Raw genomic sequence first — 17,888 nt, 5'->3', positions numbered from 1 at the left:
ACTCTGCGACCTTCCTATCTCTAACACTAACCCTAGTTTTGACCCCACAATACAGAAGTAGACTATGTTCAACTACTTGAAATAGATTCAAAATGCTCAAAACAGGACATTTGTATTGTTTAGTTGTTAATAACATATATAGATACTTTGTGTAGTAATATCACAATAAGCCTGTGTAAAGCAGATTTGTCACACAGATACATTATTTTGGACGACTGGAGGGTCATTTCTTCCATGTAGCACCAAACATCTAAAAATGATATCTGTAACAACATTTCCTAATGTTTTGTTATAGGTGTGGGGTTAGTGTGATAACACAGAGTGTCAGTGAATGTGTGTTTGTAATAGAATTTAATTTACTGCATATGAAATCCATACGTACAAAATGGCTTTTATATAAGCTGAACCAAATCTAATCCATTGGGGGTTAAATCACCACATAGAACACCGCATCAGGTCTGGAACCTTACTGGGCCAGTGCTGGTCCCAAAAGGGGGAAAAACCCCTGTATGTGTGCTGGTATTGGACCTGACACACCAACCTGTGTCCTTTGTGCAGATCTGGACAAAATCATTTTACTATCTTATCTGTAAGGACACAAGGATGCAAAATCCTTCACTTTTTATCCACAATTATGTAAAAATGTATGGAAATTATGTATGCTATTTATGTTTTATTATTTTGTATTAGCTGCAGCACGGCCTGACTGAATATTTGAATATATTTGCTCACTTGCCCGCAGTGTGTCTGTGTTGATGTCTGGTGTGAAAAGAAACAAATCTAAGTAAATAAATATACTGTACTTATTAACAGTCTCCTCACTGGGGGAGTTTGCATATTTTCTCTCAGACTGACAACATGTGAGGTCATCCAGCACTGAGTGTAAAACGTCATTGTTCCCGGTGTCTGCATACATTAGCAGAAGAACAATGGCGTGCATTAGGACCCCGAGGCGTGGGAGCTGCCTCCCCCTCCGTCTCATTATCCATTGATTTGACAGCTTGATCGGACGGCCAGTCAGAGGAAGGATGTGAATGGGAGAAGGCGGTGGCTTGTTGTTTAGTACGGTGCGCTGAAGTTTTGTAACATTTTCTTATGCGTTGGTAACAGGAGGTCCACTGCGATGTCTGTCACACACAGCTGTTCATTATTCGACACGTTTTCTACGGGATAACTGTGGATCATTGCTGCTGGTGTATTTTGTAGGCTCAGTTCGTCCGGACTCATTTTTCACTGTTGAGAGGCTTGTCTCTCTGTTTGTGGACTGAAAGTCTTCCCGGGGACGCACACGTGTGGACAGTTCATCCTGCTGAGAACGCACTGGTCTCACAGCTCTCTGACTAAAGTTTTGTTTAAAAAAAAAAGAAGAGGAAAAGGAGAAGCAATATGTCGACAAGCAGAAGTATTGAATTTGAACATTTTGAGGAACGAGAAAAACCACACCGGACACCGAGAACCAACTCTGGCTCCGGATCCCAGTCTGGGTCCAGGGGCAACGGTCTGGTCCCCAGCCCGGCGCACAGTGCGCACTGTAGTTTTTACCGCACGCGCAGTCTCCAGTCTCGTACGACCGAAAAGAAAGCCAGAAAAGTGCGTTTTTACCGCAATGGTGACAAATATTTTAAAGGCTTGGTGTACGCGGTGTCAAGCGACCGGTTCAGGTCGCTGGATGCTCTGCTCATGGAGCTCACACGGTCCCTGTCAGACAACGTCAACCTTCCCCAAGGAGTCCGGTCGTTGTACACGCTGGATGGGGGCAGGAAGATCAGCAGCCTGGAGGAGTTAGTAGAGGGTAAGTGCGATGATGGATGTAACAGCCACTTCATGACAGGAGATCAATACTTTATTGTATCGATGATAGCTTAATGTGCATTGATTGGGACATTTGATCGATTGTATAAAAGCTACTTTTGGTGAGTGTTACAAAGCATTTAAATGTACAGGAGAAGGAAAGTTTTTATCTCATATTTACAGAGACAGTATGCAGAGCATTCTAATCGTTATTGTAGATGCATGTTGGACCCTGTGCCATGCAGGCAGACCTGCTCCTCAGCCCAGCTTTGACTTAGGACAGAGCTCATATAAAGTGCATCCATTGATCTCAGCTAGAACCACTCTTCCTTGCTGTTTGGGAGATTATGTGGGTGTGAAAAGTGCTCTGTGCACCACTAAGTACAGGTCTGCCTGGGAATGAGTGTGAATGTTGGCTCTTAAAACCTTTCTCATTGATCTCACCCCTAGGGGTGGAGATGAGACCCCCCCCCCCATCCCACTCAGGATCTGTTCAGATGAGTGCAGATGTGAATACATAGAGGGTTCATATTGGCTCCTGTAGCTCCTGGCACAAATAGAAGACATTCTCTGACCCTATCTATTTGCTGCTGTGTGGTTCCCTCTGCAGGGACAGTGACCTCTCAGTAATAAGTTAATCTTCATGTCCAGCCCTACACTGTCTGTCTGCACCCTGTCCAGCCTGCAATCCTCTTTCAACACGACGCATCCACGCATACTTAGGATCCGCTGACCTCTCACTGCAGATATTATTCTCATATACTGGTCTAATTTCATCTCAGATCCCCCTAAATTTGACTGTGTGCTACACTCATTTCCTACCCACAATCCCCTGAGAGACTTGGCAAGATTTAGGCCAGTGCCTGATCTAAATTTTGTAGCATCACTAGTTGGGCAAAAGTTGTTCTGAAGCACAGGCTCTGTGTGATGGTTAAACAGCTCAGTCTGTCTGTGATTTTAATTGGTTGCTGCACAGACGAATCCTTTTTATTCATTGATGTCCCGGCAGCGGAGAGAGGTTTCATTTAAAGTTTAAAGATTTCAGTGGATGAGATGTTTATCTCTCCTAAAGAATAGTTTGTTGTACACAGAGCAATAGATTATGGTTCAACCAGTGTGAAAGACTTGCATGTCCATCCTCCAACAAGCCAATGTGTCGAGGACACTGTGGGTACGTTGAGCAGTTAACGACTGGGGAATAAACACAGAAATTCTAAGCTTTTGTTCAGTCTCCCCTGCGACATGGTCCAAAGCAAAATGGCCAACAACAACACAAACATGCGTAAAAGTAGCTTATATTTATATCAAGTGGCCACAGACAGCAACAGCAGGTCAACATACATCTGTGCAGCAACATAGCGGCGCCATGTTTTATATTTTGGCTGAACAAAGACAAGAGCCACGTGTGTTTTCTTTCAGGTTTCTACCACAGCCTCTCCGACTGCAGGTTGGCCCAGCCTGAGTATCATGCTCTTGTACTCGCCCCTCTAATGGAGAGAGAGAGAGAGTTAACATTACTACACAGCTCAGCAGTCTGCCTTCATTGATTGAAGCCTGCTGGGGCTCTTTTGTGTGGAAACCCAATCAAACACCATACACATGTGTGGCCCGTATGAGTGGATGGGATTACTGAGCCAACCAGCCAATTTGAACTGCTGTGCTGGTGGAAAACAACACAGAGAGGTGTAGCAGATACTGAACAGGGTTTAGGAAACGCTTTGTAGTTTACAGTGGGGGGATGCATAACATGCTGACAGGGGAATTCTAGCTGGGACAATATTGTGCTCCAGAGACTCTTTATTTGTACCAAATGGGGAAATTAAGCCTTTTTATGTTGACATTCATATTAGCTTATGATATTTAGGCATTCTGACATTAGTTTAGTGTTTTATAGCCGTTATAGCATGGTGTTGCCCGGAATACTTAGAAAATACAGGCAGCATAAAATCTATGCTGCACAGCGGAGTTTTGCTGTATATAGGCTTTGGCTTCAGGGCTCAACATTTGAATTGTTATTATTTTAATCCACAGATTCACTTAGGTGTGTCCTTTTTTATTATGAAATTCAGCCCAGAGTCATATGAATGAATGAACATATGAATATTATTTCTCTTATTTAATTTATGCTTGAGGTACAGATTAACTCATTTATATTGGTGACATGAGGCTCTGAGGCTACATCATGTACTGTTGTTCTTTGTGTTAATAAAAGGGGGCCTTGGTGCATGAACAAAGATCTTGAACAATAACATCCTGCAGAGTGTGTCTGGGATCACCTGGTGACAGCTGTTTCAACACTAACTTTAACGCATTAGACTGCATTCTGACATGGCTAGGGTTTGTAAATTGGTGACAGCTTTGCAGGACGAACTGTAGGACCGGTTAGACATCCTTGTTAAAGTCGACCCCATCTGTTGTCCACATGAGGACAACAGCCAGCAGCAGCGGGTGGCTGACGCTCCTATCACATCAGTCAGGAAATAAACTCGTCAGCAGTCGGCATCTGAGGGCCACTCCTCTGTATTCTATCATTTCCCCACAGATAAATAAAGGGCCTCTCTTATATTTTGTTTTACTGTGCAGCTGGAGCTCCGTCCCCTCAGCTGTGGCCTAGGCTTTTAATTAGCCTTTGGTTAATTGCAATCTTAATAAAACCTGGTGTCGTGGGAGGCGCTGTCTCATTTGGCCTTCTTATGCTGGAGCTCAGCTCATTTATCTTGACACACACATAAAAATCTCACATATATGTGAATAATTCTGGATTTACAAACTGCCAAAAGTGTTGCACTGTCCTCTGTGCACAGCCTATTGCTCTCCAGTTCTTCTGAAGCATTACCCAGGCACAGAGGTGCAGGTATTGATACAGAAATACTGTGAGTAATGACATGCTCAGCAGGAAACTGGCTCCACTGCACTTTGATCTTTGCTGGAACGACTTCGGTTTAACAAGCTCTGTATTTTCAGTTCGCACATGTTCTTTTCTTCAGAAGCTTTGATTTCTATCACTGAAAAATATCAGAATGATGGTGAATATTTCTGAGAAGTACGTCTTGTGGGTGTGAGAGGAGGGTTTGCGGACACTAAAATAACTTTGTGAGGAATGCAGCAGGAAGAGAAAGTATCACTTCCAACACTCGCCCTTCTAAACAATCACCAGACATTCTTGCAGTGGTTTTCAGTCGCCAGCCAAGACCCTGATCTTGTCACATGACTTTTGTTCTTGAAGGGGAAACGTTTGCGTGTTAATGTGTTTAAAATGGAATGCAGGCAGCACAAACAAAAATGCTTTGCTTTGGAGAACAGCCAGTGCAGCAGCTCAACAGCTGAGAGGGGGAGAGAGAGGACAGTATCAGCCTGTCAGTGTGCTGGTGTGTTGCAACTGAACTATTTGTTATTCCACAGATACACTCTAATGCTATGTGGAGGGGTATAGCACCACATGTGATGTTGATTTTATGCATGAATGAATTTAGATTTAAACACAAATTACAGTTTCTCATGTGCAAACTTTAGACTGACAGTAAAACTGTTGTGTCTCCTCCTCCAGGTGAGAGTTATGTGTGTGCCTCCAACGAACCCTTCAGACGTGTGGACTACACCAAGAATGTCAACCCCAACTGGTCAGTGGGCAGCAAGACCGGCACATCACGCTCCCTCCCCTCTCTCATCCCGCTGAAGAATGAGCTGCAGCGAGAGTCCAAGGACTTTATCAAACCCAAGTTGGTCACTGTCATCCGCAGTGGTGTCAAACCACGAAAGGCAGTCCGGATACTGCTTAATAAGAAAACAGCACACTCCTTTGAGCAGGTGCTCACTGACATCACAGATGCTATCAAGTTGGACTCTGGAGCTGTGAGGAGGCTGTACACTTTGGAAGGCAGGCAGGTAAGTTAAACTTCATCCTACTGCAGCTGCTGTCGGGGAAACAAAGCACTTTCTCTGTCTTTACACAACATGATCTCACTGGCTAAAATTGCACAACTTGACAGTTGGAATGTGTTAGACCTATTGTTTTCAGTGAGATGTAACTGCAGGATGGAAACCAGATGGAACTGTAGAGCTGAGCTTTTTATCCAAAGGTTTTATCTTTAAAAACGGCTGTGATTCATAGGTTTCAGCTGTGTCAGCAGTCCGGATAATTACAATTCATTTAATCATCCATACATAATTACACGCCACAGTTATTTCAACAAAGCACTGGTGAACGCTTCAGAGTCCAGGCCTTTTGCCATATCCAACAGTATTATATCCTCCTACCTCATCCACTCCCGTGGCTCCACGTGCGACTGTTTGTGCTGTAATCCTGCCCATCTGGGACACATTTATATTAATGTTTCCATTTGAAATCCTCATTGAGGGGTTTCCTGGTGTTCAGAGATGGAACACATGGTGACCCTCATCAGAAAGATTTATATTGTTGTCTCATCTGCTGCAAGTGTTAGATCATTATTATTTACATATATATAGGTTGGACTTGCTCTTTTGTTGAAAATCCAACTTTTGATTATCGGCAGGGTCTATTAACTCTCAGCTGTGAACCCAACCTTGTTAACATTTGACACATTACACACCTAAAGAGTAATGTGAAATGTTGGAGTTTAAATTGACCTTGAAGACTGAGAGGTGATAAAGCAAACTCCAGTTTCAAAGCCTGACAACTAAAACAGCTGATGTTTGTTTCCTGTGAGCCAACAAGAACCTTTTTTTGAGCTGGACAGTCCAGACAAATGACTCATGAGAATTGTGATCCTTACCGCCTCTGACAGTGCCAAGCCAGCGTTACTTCTGTCAAGGCAGCAAGTTTAATGACTTGTTAGGATTATATAACTGAGCACAGAACATGACTGTATGTATTTACATGATTATCTGAATATGCAGCCTCCTGCAGTGGATGGTGTTTGGACTTGATGTCTGCCTCTGTGACAGTGACTGATTGTTGAAAATGCTACTTGTGAGAATTCTTCCAATCTTCTCTGTGATTAATTCGGTCCAGTAGCTGTGACATAAAGCTTTGATGTGTCTGTGTTTCCATCTCTTAGCGGATTTTAAGTAGATCAGCTATGCACACCAGCTGTTTTTTTCAGGCATGTTAGGCTTCATTCTGCCAGGAGGAATCTATCATTAGACTGTATGGGGTACATTGACACACTTGATGTGGTGTCAACACTGTGCACATGAAGTGAGACCATGCAGCTACAGTTTGCTGGAATGTGTTTTTAGCCATAACAAATTTTAATGAGTATATTTGGACTATTTTGCACTATAGCTATGGTCAGAAGAAACAGCACAGTATTCATCATCGCTCTCACAGATCCTACAGTGAAGCAACTCATCTAAGACACTTCTTGAACCACACAGCAGCTCAGGCCAGTAGTCAGCAATCTCTTTTTTATTAGGTCGGCAATGTCCAAATCCATTTTCCAGTTTAACCACCAACAACCAACTGCTCTGTCATCACAAGACGTTGTGACACATGTGCATCTATTGTATTTGGGATTATAAATAACAACAAATATTAAGGTTCAGATATCTTTATTATTCGGATGCAAATGTTTTTTTAGTCCAATTCTGCAGTGCAGTGACACCATAGCAGCTGTCAGACATTACAGTGTGTCTTCTTACCATAATATCTGATCCAGTGCTTCTCCTACTCTCTCGACTCTTACAGGATTGTCTCTGAATTAAATTAAGAGTCTAATTTGGAGGTTTAACCCATTAAGCCTGTAACCTGATCTGAGACCAGAGCAGGACACCTGATAATATCCTGTCCATGACAATACAACTCAGTTTAAGTCAGTAAGTGCTCTCTTTAACGCTGGGTAAGGCTTTTTTCTGTGACAACATATCTTTATTTCTAAATACTGGAGAGCTGAATGACACATTGATCTTTTAACTTGAAGATGAAGTAACACTCTTCCTAAGCAAATATGTGATAATCTGACAGCTAGATTTGAATGGAGCCTCTCTACCCTGATAAGCCTCTTTTGAAATCCTTAGTGGTGCCATATTGGTGGCTAGACAAACCATAGAGCTGATTCCCACAGGGCTGTGGTCCAATCTCAATCATCAATTCTTGTTGGGCAAAAAGAGGACAAAGATACATATTTACTGCTGTGACCTGGCATTTTGTGGGTAGCAAACATGTTAATATAAACCTGTTTTATCAGAAAACTCTTGAACATCAACATGAGTTAAATTTGACTACAATCGGTTTAGCTAGATGTGCCTAATAAACTGACCCAACCCAATAGATGCTATAAAAAGCATGTCCAGGGCTCTTCACTCTCTCTCATACACCCATCAACAGACACACACACTCACACACCGACACCCACACTCACACTCCAAATGCCTTCCAGCAGCAGCCCACCATCTGCTCCTCCAAAATCAAATCGGGGTCCCAGCCACCCGTTCTGCAGGCGCTACTGCCCCCCTCCCTTTGTTGCACACTCTATCTCACACATACACACACGCACACACACAGAAGCCCTCCAACCGGGGCTCTGGCCACCACCGGATAATTAGACCTATAAGCTGAAAGAAAGGGTTAAAGTGCAGCTGTCAGGTGTGTTTGTGGGTGTGTGCTCATGGATGTGTATTAGTAAGAGAGTGTTCCTGCACAATACATCTCTGTCCACTCTCTCTCTCTGTGTCCTTCAGTCAAAGCAGCTCTTCAGACTGAATGTTAATTGTAGGTCTTGGTTATCAGGGCCAGCAGAATCAGCTGCTGCTTTTGAGAGAAACCCCCTGTTTTACATCTCAAAGCTGACTGAGCAGGCAGAAAATAAGATTCCCCTATTTTCATTGTTCAATCGATGCATTCATTAATTTGAGAAAGCAATCCAAGTTTCTTGTTTTTATGTAAAAATCACTGTTCCTTCAAAGGAACTAAAGAAAAAGTGACCAAGAGAACATTCCCTATAATAAAACAGAAGAACAAGTGTTGATGCAGGCTTGTAAGCACGTGAGGAGACTTAAATGTTTCAAGATCTCTACAGCAAATACAAACTACTTTCAACTTAACCTGGCTGCACTTTGTCACATTCTGACTCTTCTGATGTCAGATGAGCAGTCGGCTTAGAAATGTGTTGGTGAAAACATGAGAAGAAATGGATTGCCACACGCTTATATCCCAGCCTCCTGCTTTGTTAGCCCATGGCTGTTCCCCTTCACTTCACTCTGGCCCCTCTTTTCACCACCTGCCTATTTATCCCACTGTGCAGAGCAGCTGACATCCACACACTTTGCCATCATAACAGAAAATCTTGTATTCACCGTACAGTTACATGATGCATGTACACTGAGGAAATACTTGCTCCCATACGTGCTCTTGTAAGACAAGGTCTGTGAAGGACAAAGCTCTGACTATTCAGTGACCCTTTTGTCACTGTGAGTGGGGAAAACTGGATCCAGTCCACAGTTTCTCCCTGCGTTTCACCTCATGTAGCCTTCAGCCCTACGTGCCCTGACACATTAAGTGAGAAAAGGCAGCCTGCTATTAAAACATTAGTGATCGATGTGTTACACAGTGAAGTGTGGAAATGCCTTTTTTCCATGGATAAATACTCAGCGGGGGGTGTGAGTGGATAATTGATTATTACATTTTATGGCAATGCACAGAGGATAACATGACATCTGCAAAAAACACTCCACCTGAAATTATAGAACAAAAAGTATTCACTGTTTTAATATTGTTAATTAAAGTATATTAAAGACTAATAGTCATGTAGTTCTTCAAGTCTTCTGGGCTTTTTATGTAGAACATTCAAGATGTTTTAAAAAGCCTGTTTCTACTGAACATACGTTACAAAGTGAAGGACAGCATAAAGATAAACAGTACTGTAGCCAGGATCTTCACCCTGTATTGACTAAACTTATGAGCATTTGTCTTTCTAAAATCATCTGTGGACAACAGTGCACATGGAGATTGATTGGGGAAAAAAATATCCTGAAATACATTTGCCTTTCACGATCCTTTTCACTTGCTGATGTTATCAGGATGACAGTCTGTCTGCCCATTAACCAGAGGCTGGAAACAGACCTGGGTCATTCAGACTGCTGGGCTGTCTGAAATCTTTAAAGGTCTTTTCAGTACACACAGCAGGCTGAGGAATGGAAGAATAACTGGGACTCAACACTAATAATCGGACAGGCAAGCTAATGGGCTTTACTGTATGTATCTTTTCATAATAAACTAAAGATAGTGTTACTGTATAGCTTTAAAAATACACTGCTGGAGATAAATTCATGTTGTTTCAGTTACATTACATCTCCTCCTCCTCCTCTGCTTCCCAGTCTGTAACTGTGTTTTAGACTGAGACGTTTCTGGGGAAGAGTGCATTAGTGCTCCTGCATATGTACCGCAGTGTGCATAACAAAAGTTGAAGGTCACTCAAAGGCCTCGACGCTGCCGCAGCTTATCAGGGCACAAAGAATTCAATGCCACGCTGTGAGAGCAGCAGGCTGACGGTCTGCGACAACTCCCAGCAGACTGCAAAATATGCACAACTTTCCTCTTTTTCTCTGGACCAGTTTTACTGGAGATGTCAGGTGTGTGAAGCAGTGGCATGTTTTTGTTATTGGTTGATTATTAATCTATGGAATAAGACTCCATCAGCTGGAATTAATCGATCAGATACATTTAATAAACCTTTTTAAACCAGATATACATTCGTCAATACTGCAACAAGTTTGTACTGCAGGGGTTGTGTGAAGCACCTGCTTCCTATAAATCAACCAGTTTGAAAAGAGTGCATTCATTAAATATTCTCCATAACCAGCTCAGTCCTGCCCTTAGTTTCATTTTGGTGGAAGTTGCTGAGTACACTCAGTAACTGGGAGATACAACCATTCATGGATTGCTGTGTTTTGGGGCGTACACATAAGTGGGAGGTGGATGTTATGTGACACTGATGCATTTTGGCATCATCTTTCACATGACACGCTCTTAATGACGATGGCCTCCTGGCCTCAATACTCTAACCCAGCTCAGGTCTTTACAGTGTGTGTGTGTTATAACGGGGTCGAGCTGCTCCGATATCTCCAGCCAACAGTTACCGGCCTTGCATTTATTACGTTTTCTAAATTCATCTCACACTGTTATCATATTGATAATAACAGGCTTATTTACATATCTCTCTGGCAGGACAGTGAAACATGCTGGTAAGTTAGAGACAGATTAACAAAGCTGTCCCTCTCCTAACAGCAAGAGGCAAGGCCACACGAGGGCTTCATGTGATTGTCAGGCTTGAGCCGTTTTCAGGGTGAAGTTGGGATTAAATGCCTTCATTTGGGTCAACAGCCATGAAATTTGCATGCCCACCTATTGTTCTGCACTGTCATTAGTATACATCACCATCTGACAGCAAAGCAGTGGCCCGACCATAACAGGAATACTCTCAGGTTCGCTTTTTTCTTTTAATTATTTTAGTGTAAAAATCTGTGCATCATGCTTTACTGAATGCTTTTTATTTATGTAACTGGTTAAAATTACATTTGGTGTGGGGGACGTATAAAATATCTGTCTAATTTCACATACATTTTCTTGATTTTCAAAATAAGCTTGACATGCTTTGGCATGAGTTGGCCTTGAACCCTATTTAATATTGGCCAATAAAATGTGTATAAAGATGGACAAACCATCTGCGATGTCACTCAGATATTTTGAAGCTTAGTGTGGAGGCCCAGACGGTCGCAGCAGTGACTGACCCTATGAGCACAAACATGGAGGCTATAGGAGCACCCACTCAAAGCGACCATGCCCTTTAACTTTATTTAAACAGGTTAATTGCATCAAAATCCACCTCCTCATAGCTTCCACAAACAGAAAAAATAGATGTTCCATGTTTTACAAGAGATGGCACTGATTTTGACAAACAGGAAAAACAAAAATGGCAGACATCAGAAAAGCTTGGCTGTTGTGGGTGGGGTAGGGTGGGGGTGTGCGCTGTCAGAAAGTGTGGAGGCCATAGACTGGGAAGGGCGTCCATTGTGTGCTGCGTGATCTCAACTGCTTGTTTTGTTTTGTTTGGTGCCGCGTGGCCCTCATCCATTGTTTGTAGCAGGCCTTTCACTCTCCCCAGCAGGAGAGTTGACATCATGTAGGCTGCATTCATAGCCCCCCACCCACACACACACACACACTGTAGTGTTTGTCTGCTTGAGTTTAATTATGCAGGATGGCCTCAGCAAGTTTTAGCAGACTGATGTGATGGATATATTTGTGCGGGGCAGATCGTGAGCTGTATGTTCAAATGATCCTGGCAGCTGAATCATGTATCTGATGCTGGTATTGTGGGGGCTTCATTTGCACATCAAACCTCTTTTAGCTGTCCTTAAGGAAAAACTCCTGAGTTTAGACAGTTATGAGTTTTTATGTTGGAACCTTGGAGACTCCTGCAGGAATTGTGTTATTATATTTTGAACATAATTCCTTGCTCTACACTTTAAGATATTGTTGTTTTTAATTGGAAACTGATGATTATATTAACTAAAAACAAGACTTATGTGTCTCTGATGGATCTTTTAACACAACAACGATTTGGATGGCTGATTCATAATGAACGGTTTAATATACTGAGGCTTATTTAGACGGTTTGTGGATTTCTTTCTAGTATAAGAGAGCTCAGCAAGTTATGTACTGTAATGTCTCTCTTTGTGTGAATATAGCTTGGAGAGACAGAGCCAGACAGCTGTGTAATGTGTGATAGGCTATCCCAGCCACTGGCGGGGAGAGGACAGGTTCCCCACACCGCACTGTCGTTTCTAAAAAAATGGTCTTCAAGTGACGGGAAACTGCCAAATTGAATTAATACTCCTTCTGTTCTGACGTGGAAGGAAACTGTTCAGTGTCTCCAGATGAAGTGTATTGTGAAATTTTGCAGAAGACATGCTGTTTAATGCCCATTAGTGCCTTTAAGGTTGCCTGCTAAGCCTGCTAGCTCAGTAGCTGTGATTGTGCTGGTTTCTCCATACGTCATGCATTATCTATAACAACAACATAACATGCAGGCAACAGTGAATATCTGTAGAGTTCATCAAATAAATGCACAGCTCTGTCTGCACTTCACTGAAAGGCCACAGGCGTCACTATTAACAAGACCTTTCTGACTTGTACAGTCACAACCTTTCAGTGACCTGCAGTCGGCCCTGTTTCATCTGTTTGTCTGTGCTTCCTGTATAAGTGGTGGGCTCAGTTTTTTCGTTGCTCATTTCCGTACCACTGCTGCCTTGTCTTGACTTTTCCACGTGTCTGAGATTTAGTGCTCTAATCCAGAGGAATTAAACTATCTCTGTAAACCGCCTCTGTCTAAGTAAGAGTTCAAGCGGAGTTAATAAGCAGCCTGGCTTTAGCTCGAGCACCCCCCTGACAAACTATCTGCATATTCTTAAAAAAGTATTAACCCAAGTGAGAATTTAAGCTAGTTGAAAGAATGAGCATCTATTTCTCTATGAAAGGTGCTTTTCCATCCTAACAGCCTGAGATCTGTGTGCAGGCTGACCTTCCCCGCGGCAAGCGGCTAAGAATTTGATCATTCTGTTTCAATTTTCCATATTTCCCCTCAGGACTCCACCCACCTTCTTGCTCATTTGGCTCAGAGCAGCAATGAGGGGTTTGGAGGTAAATGGGGCTTACACACCCAGTGATTACAGTGATCATTGTCCTGTCCCCCATCGCAGGGAGACGTTTACTTCCTTGTGTGCATAGTGTTGGTCCATTCTTAGACTCACACCTGCTGTTGTGTGACATATAAACCTTTAAACCACATTAAAACCTTAAAATCAAGTATTGATATAGAGTTTGTTTTGAATCTGTTTAGAGAAGCTGGTTGTTTTCATGAATTACTCACACACACAAATGTTAAGCCCTTGGCCTGTATTTCTTTTGTTGCCAAGCTTAGCAGGGCAGAAAATACAGCAGGCAAGATGGAGGACACAGACGGATGGTGAGAGCAGGGGAAGGTCAGACATGCGAGAGGAGGGGGAGTGTCGCATCTTGGAGGGCAAACTTCGGTTTACCCTCAAGACATGTCAGCCAGCCAATACAGAACCCTGCAAACAGTTCATTTCACTGATTGGTCGAGACAGGCCCTACAGGACGGCGCTGGCAATAGACAGCCATTGGCTGTTTATCCTGTCTGTGGGTGACAAGAGGAAAAGACAAACACGAAAGATATAATCCGACATTCGCATACTCGATTCCAAATTTCTGCTTGTGGTTAAAGCCCCATGTGGTCAAATATTCTGCATGTTGCACAGGGTTTGTCTGATTTATTGTGTTTTAAGGCCACACTTTGTCAGACGCACAACAAATTCTGCATTTATGAGTTACAAAACACATCATCATCCAAATGACCTCCTGTTTTTATATCTTAAAATCTATTCATACTGGCACAGTTTGTCTCCAATTTCTTGGATTGCCCCTGGCTTCAATGGCCGGCTAAATAGTACTTTATCACAGGGCACAGCAGTGCTGGCCTTGCAGAGAGAGGTCTGTGTGTGTGTGTGAGGGGTGAAAGTACCATAAATGAGAATGCAGCCATGGGCTTTCTCAACAAAGATGTATAATATTTCAGCTCCAGTCTTGTTTTGTTTCCCCCTGTTCTTTACAATATAAAACTGTTGCCTCAGGAGAAACAGCACAAAGCCTCTGTGAAGACCTGTTGATTTCATTAGAAATAAGGTTAATGTGAGGTCATTTATGTTGTTAAAATGTCACATAGGGCTGGTAGCGATGAAATGGTAACTTAAAGCTGAAGTGCACTTACTTGCTAAGCTTTGAAGAGAGATAAAAAGATCAATAAAAGTATACTGCAGTCTGCTTTAGTGGCCTGGGTGGCCACTCTGGCTCTGTCAGTAGCAAAATCTACTGACAACTAACTGGAGGTTATGGCTATAACCATGGTTCTCTGATTAGCATGAGTGAGTGTCTCACTATGGGAGAACGCCCCCTGCGTGATCCCGACAGAAGCTTTAATTACACTACACCAGCCCTTGGGGCTGGTATCAGTGACGTCTATGTCAGGAGGGACCGCCGTCCTCCTATATAATAGGCTGACATAGCTTCAGTCGCCATTCAAACAAGCTCACCTCTTCCTCGCTTCCATAGCAAGGAGGGTGGTCTGGTGAGACACTCACTCATGCTAATCAGAGAACCATGGTTATAGCCATAACCTCCAGTTCTCTTTCATAGCATTCGTTTCGTGTCTCACTATGGGAGAAATACTGACTCCCGGATTGCCAGACATGCCTGTAAAAATGACAACTGTCCCAGAGGGGCCTCACGAAGAGTGGGTTGTACCCCGTGAAAACCCTACCCCAAGAACTGAATGTGCCAGGGTTGGAACCGTAACATCCAACTTGTAAAACCTAGCAAAAATGTGGGGTGAAGCCCAACTTGCAGCTGCACAAATTTCCTGGGCTGAAACCCCCTTAAAGAGAGCCCAGGAAGCAGCAAGGCCCCTAGTGGAGTGCGCACGCAGACCAGCAGGAGGCGGAAGACCTTTGGTCGTGTAAGCCAGAGCAATAGCCTCCACAATCCAGTGGGAAAGCCGCTGTTTTGAGACTGGCTTGCCCACACATGGCTTAGCCCAGGACACAAACAACTGGTCACTCTGCCTAACACCCTGAGTCCTGTCCAGATAGGTCCTTAGTGCACGGACCGGACACAGCGTATGCAGACGCCGATGCTCCTCAGAGGAGTAAGGCGGTGGATAAAAAGCAACCAGCTCTATTGGGGAGAGAGACCCAACCACCTTTGGGATAAAGGCTGGGTTAGGCTGCATACTGACCCTCTCGCCCCCTGGTGAAAAATGGGTACAAGCCTCGTGCACAGACAGGGCATGAACCTCACCGACGCGCTTAGCCGAGGCCAAGGCCAGGAGCAGCGCTGTCTTAAGAGATACCACCTTCAAGTCCACCTGATCCAGTGGTTCAAAAGGTGGACCAGAAAGAGCATCCAGCACCGTGGGCAGGTCCCATGACGGCGTAAGAGACCTAGATACCGGCAATTTACGTCGTGCACCTTTCATGAACTGACACACCAGAGGGTGTCGACCCACAGATTTACCATCAAAACCAACATGGCAAGCAGAGATTGCCGCCAGGTACACCTTGATGGTTGAAAAAGATTTTTCCTTCTCAATGAGGTCCTGCAGAAAGGATAAAATCACCCCCACAGAACACTGAAAAGGAATGGCCTGGGACTCCGAGCACCAGCTCTCAAACACTTGCCACTTAAGCCCATACAACTTCCTAGTCGATGAGGCCCTAGCACATTGAATAGTCTCAATGACACTGTTTGGGAGTCCTGTTGAGTTCAGGTTAAACCACTCACGGGCCAGGCCCACAGAGCCAGCCTCTCTGGGTGAGGGTGAAATATTTCCCCTCGTGCCTGGGATAGCAGGTCCCTGCGTAATGGCAGCTGCCAAGGCGTGCCCGCCAGAAGCTGGTAAATCTCCGCCATCCAGTGTTTCGCTGGCCAGTGCGGAGCCACCAGGATTACGACCAGCCCCTTCTCCCTCACTCTGGCCAGAGTTGGAGGGATGAGAGCCACTGGGGAAAAAGCATACAGGAGAGCACGTGGCCACTCGTGTGCCAGTGCATCGATCCCCAGCGGAGCCACTCGGTCGTGCAGGGAGAAGAACAGCGGACACTGGGCATTCTCCGCTGACGCGTAAAGGTCCACTGCCGCCCGTCCATACCGCAGCCAAATCTGCTTCACCACTTCTGGGTGAAGTCTCCAGTCTGCATATAGAGGGATCCCCCTGGAGAGTAGGTCCGCCCCGCAATTCAGTACGCCTGGAACATGAGTCGCTCTCAGTGACTGAAAGTGCACATTGCTCCAGACTATCAGTCTGTGTGCCAGCGCATGCAACCGCAGAGATCTCAAGCCTCCCTGCCTGTTGATGTAGGCTACCACGGTGGAGTTGTCTGTCCTCACTAGGACATGGTGTCCCCGCAGCCAGGGGAGGAAATGTTTTAGAGCCAAATGAACAGCAATCAGCTCCAGACAGTTTATGTGGGTGAAGCGCATGTGAGGGCCCCACTTCCCGTTCACTGTCCTCCCTTCGTGTGTAGCACCCCAGCCTGTGAGAGAGGCATCTGTAGAGATCACCTTCCTGGCCGAAACAGTTCCCATGGTAGCCCCCTGGGTCAGAAACCCTGGGCTCTTCCACTGGCGCAGAGCCAGTGAGCAGTCCACAGAAACCCTCACCCGTCGATGACCATCTCGGAGAGGATCTAGGCCAAGGGAGGCTACCCAACGCTGAGGCTCTCTCATGTACAGGCGTCCCAGGGGTATCACCACCACAGACGAGGCCATCAGGCCTAACAGCCTCTGACACTGTCTGAGTGTGACTGTGTTGCCCCTGTGAAACAGTGCAAGGCATCCTTTCATTGCCACCACCCTGTCCTGAGACAGGAAAACTCTGCCTTGGAGAGAGTCCAAAGTCAGGCCTATGAAGGTGATGCACTGAGAAGGTGTCAACATGCTTTTTTCCATATTCAGGCGAAACCCCAAACTCACCAGATGTTCCCTGAGAACATCTGTATGGTGGGCCGCCTCTCGGGGTGTAGAGGCTGCGACAAGCCAGTCGTCTATGTAAGTGGCCACGCGGATGCCTCTCTCCCTGAGTGGGGCTACAGCTGCCTCTGTGCATTTCACAAACACTCTGGGACTCAATGACAGGCCGAACGGCAGCACCATGAACTCGTATGCTGTCCCTCGGAAGGCAAACCTGAGAAACTTCCAGTGTGGAGGATACACTGGAATGTGGAAATATGCATCCCTCAGGTCGACAGATGTGAACCAATCGCCTGCCCGCACGAAACGCAGCAGAGAGGCGTGTGTCAGCATCCTGAATTTGTATTTCCTTAAATAGTGGTTCAGGGCTCTGAGGTCCAGGATGGCCCTCATCCCCTGCCCCCCCTTTTTTGGAACCAGGAAATACCTCGAGTAGAACCCGCTGTGGGCCTCCTCGGGCGGGACAACTCTTATTGCTCCTTTCTCCCTCAGAGTGGAAATTTCCTCTAGGAGAATGTTTGCGGATTCTCCCTGAGCATGAGAAAAAATCATCCCTTTGAAATGAGGTGGAACG

The 17,888-nt window shown here is 44.7% G+C and overlaps 1 protein-coding gene across 6 annotated transcripts in view; it reads left to right on the top strand.

The window, feature by feature from the left end:
• The first annotated feature begins 1,032 nt into the window (after positions 1–1,032).
• The window catches only part of dclk2a (doublecortin-like kinase 2a), a 36,504-nt gene continuing 19,648 nt past the window's right edge, over positions 1,033–17,888 (top strand). For all 6 annotated transcript variants that reach the window (XR_003670471.1, XM_028403106.1, XM_028403089.1 and 3 more), the window contains exons 1-2: positions 1,033–1,792; positions 5,339–5,676. Coding sequence is in view for 5 of the 6 variants with exons in the window: in XM_028403106.1 (XP_028258907.1) it covers positions 1,387–1,792; positions 5,339–5,676 (744 nt within the window). In the remaining variant the exon portion in view is untranslated. The remainder of the gene's footprint in view (positions 1,793–5,338; positions 5,677–17,888) is intronic.

Source organism: Parambassis ranga, chromosome 1 (genome assembly GCF_900634625.1).
Source record: "Parambassis ranga chromosome 1, fParRan2.1, whole genome shotgun sequence".
In the NCBI taxonomy this organism is placed as follows: Eukaryota; Metazoa; Chordata; class Actinopteri; family Ambassidae; genus Parambassis; species Parambassis ranga.
Note: the sequence above shows the minus strand (reverse complement) of the source record. Positions and strands in the feature narration are given on the sequence as shown.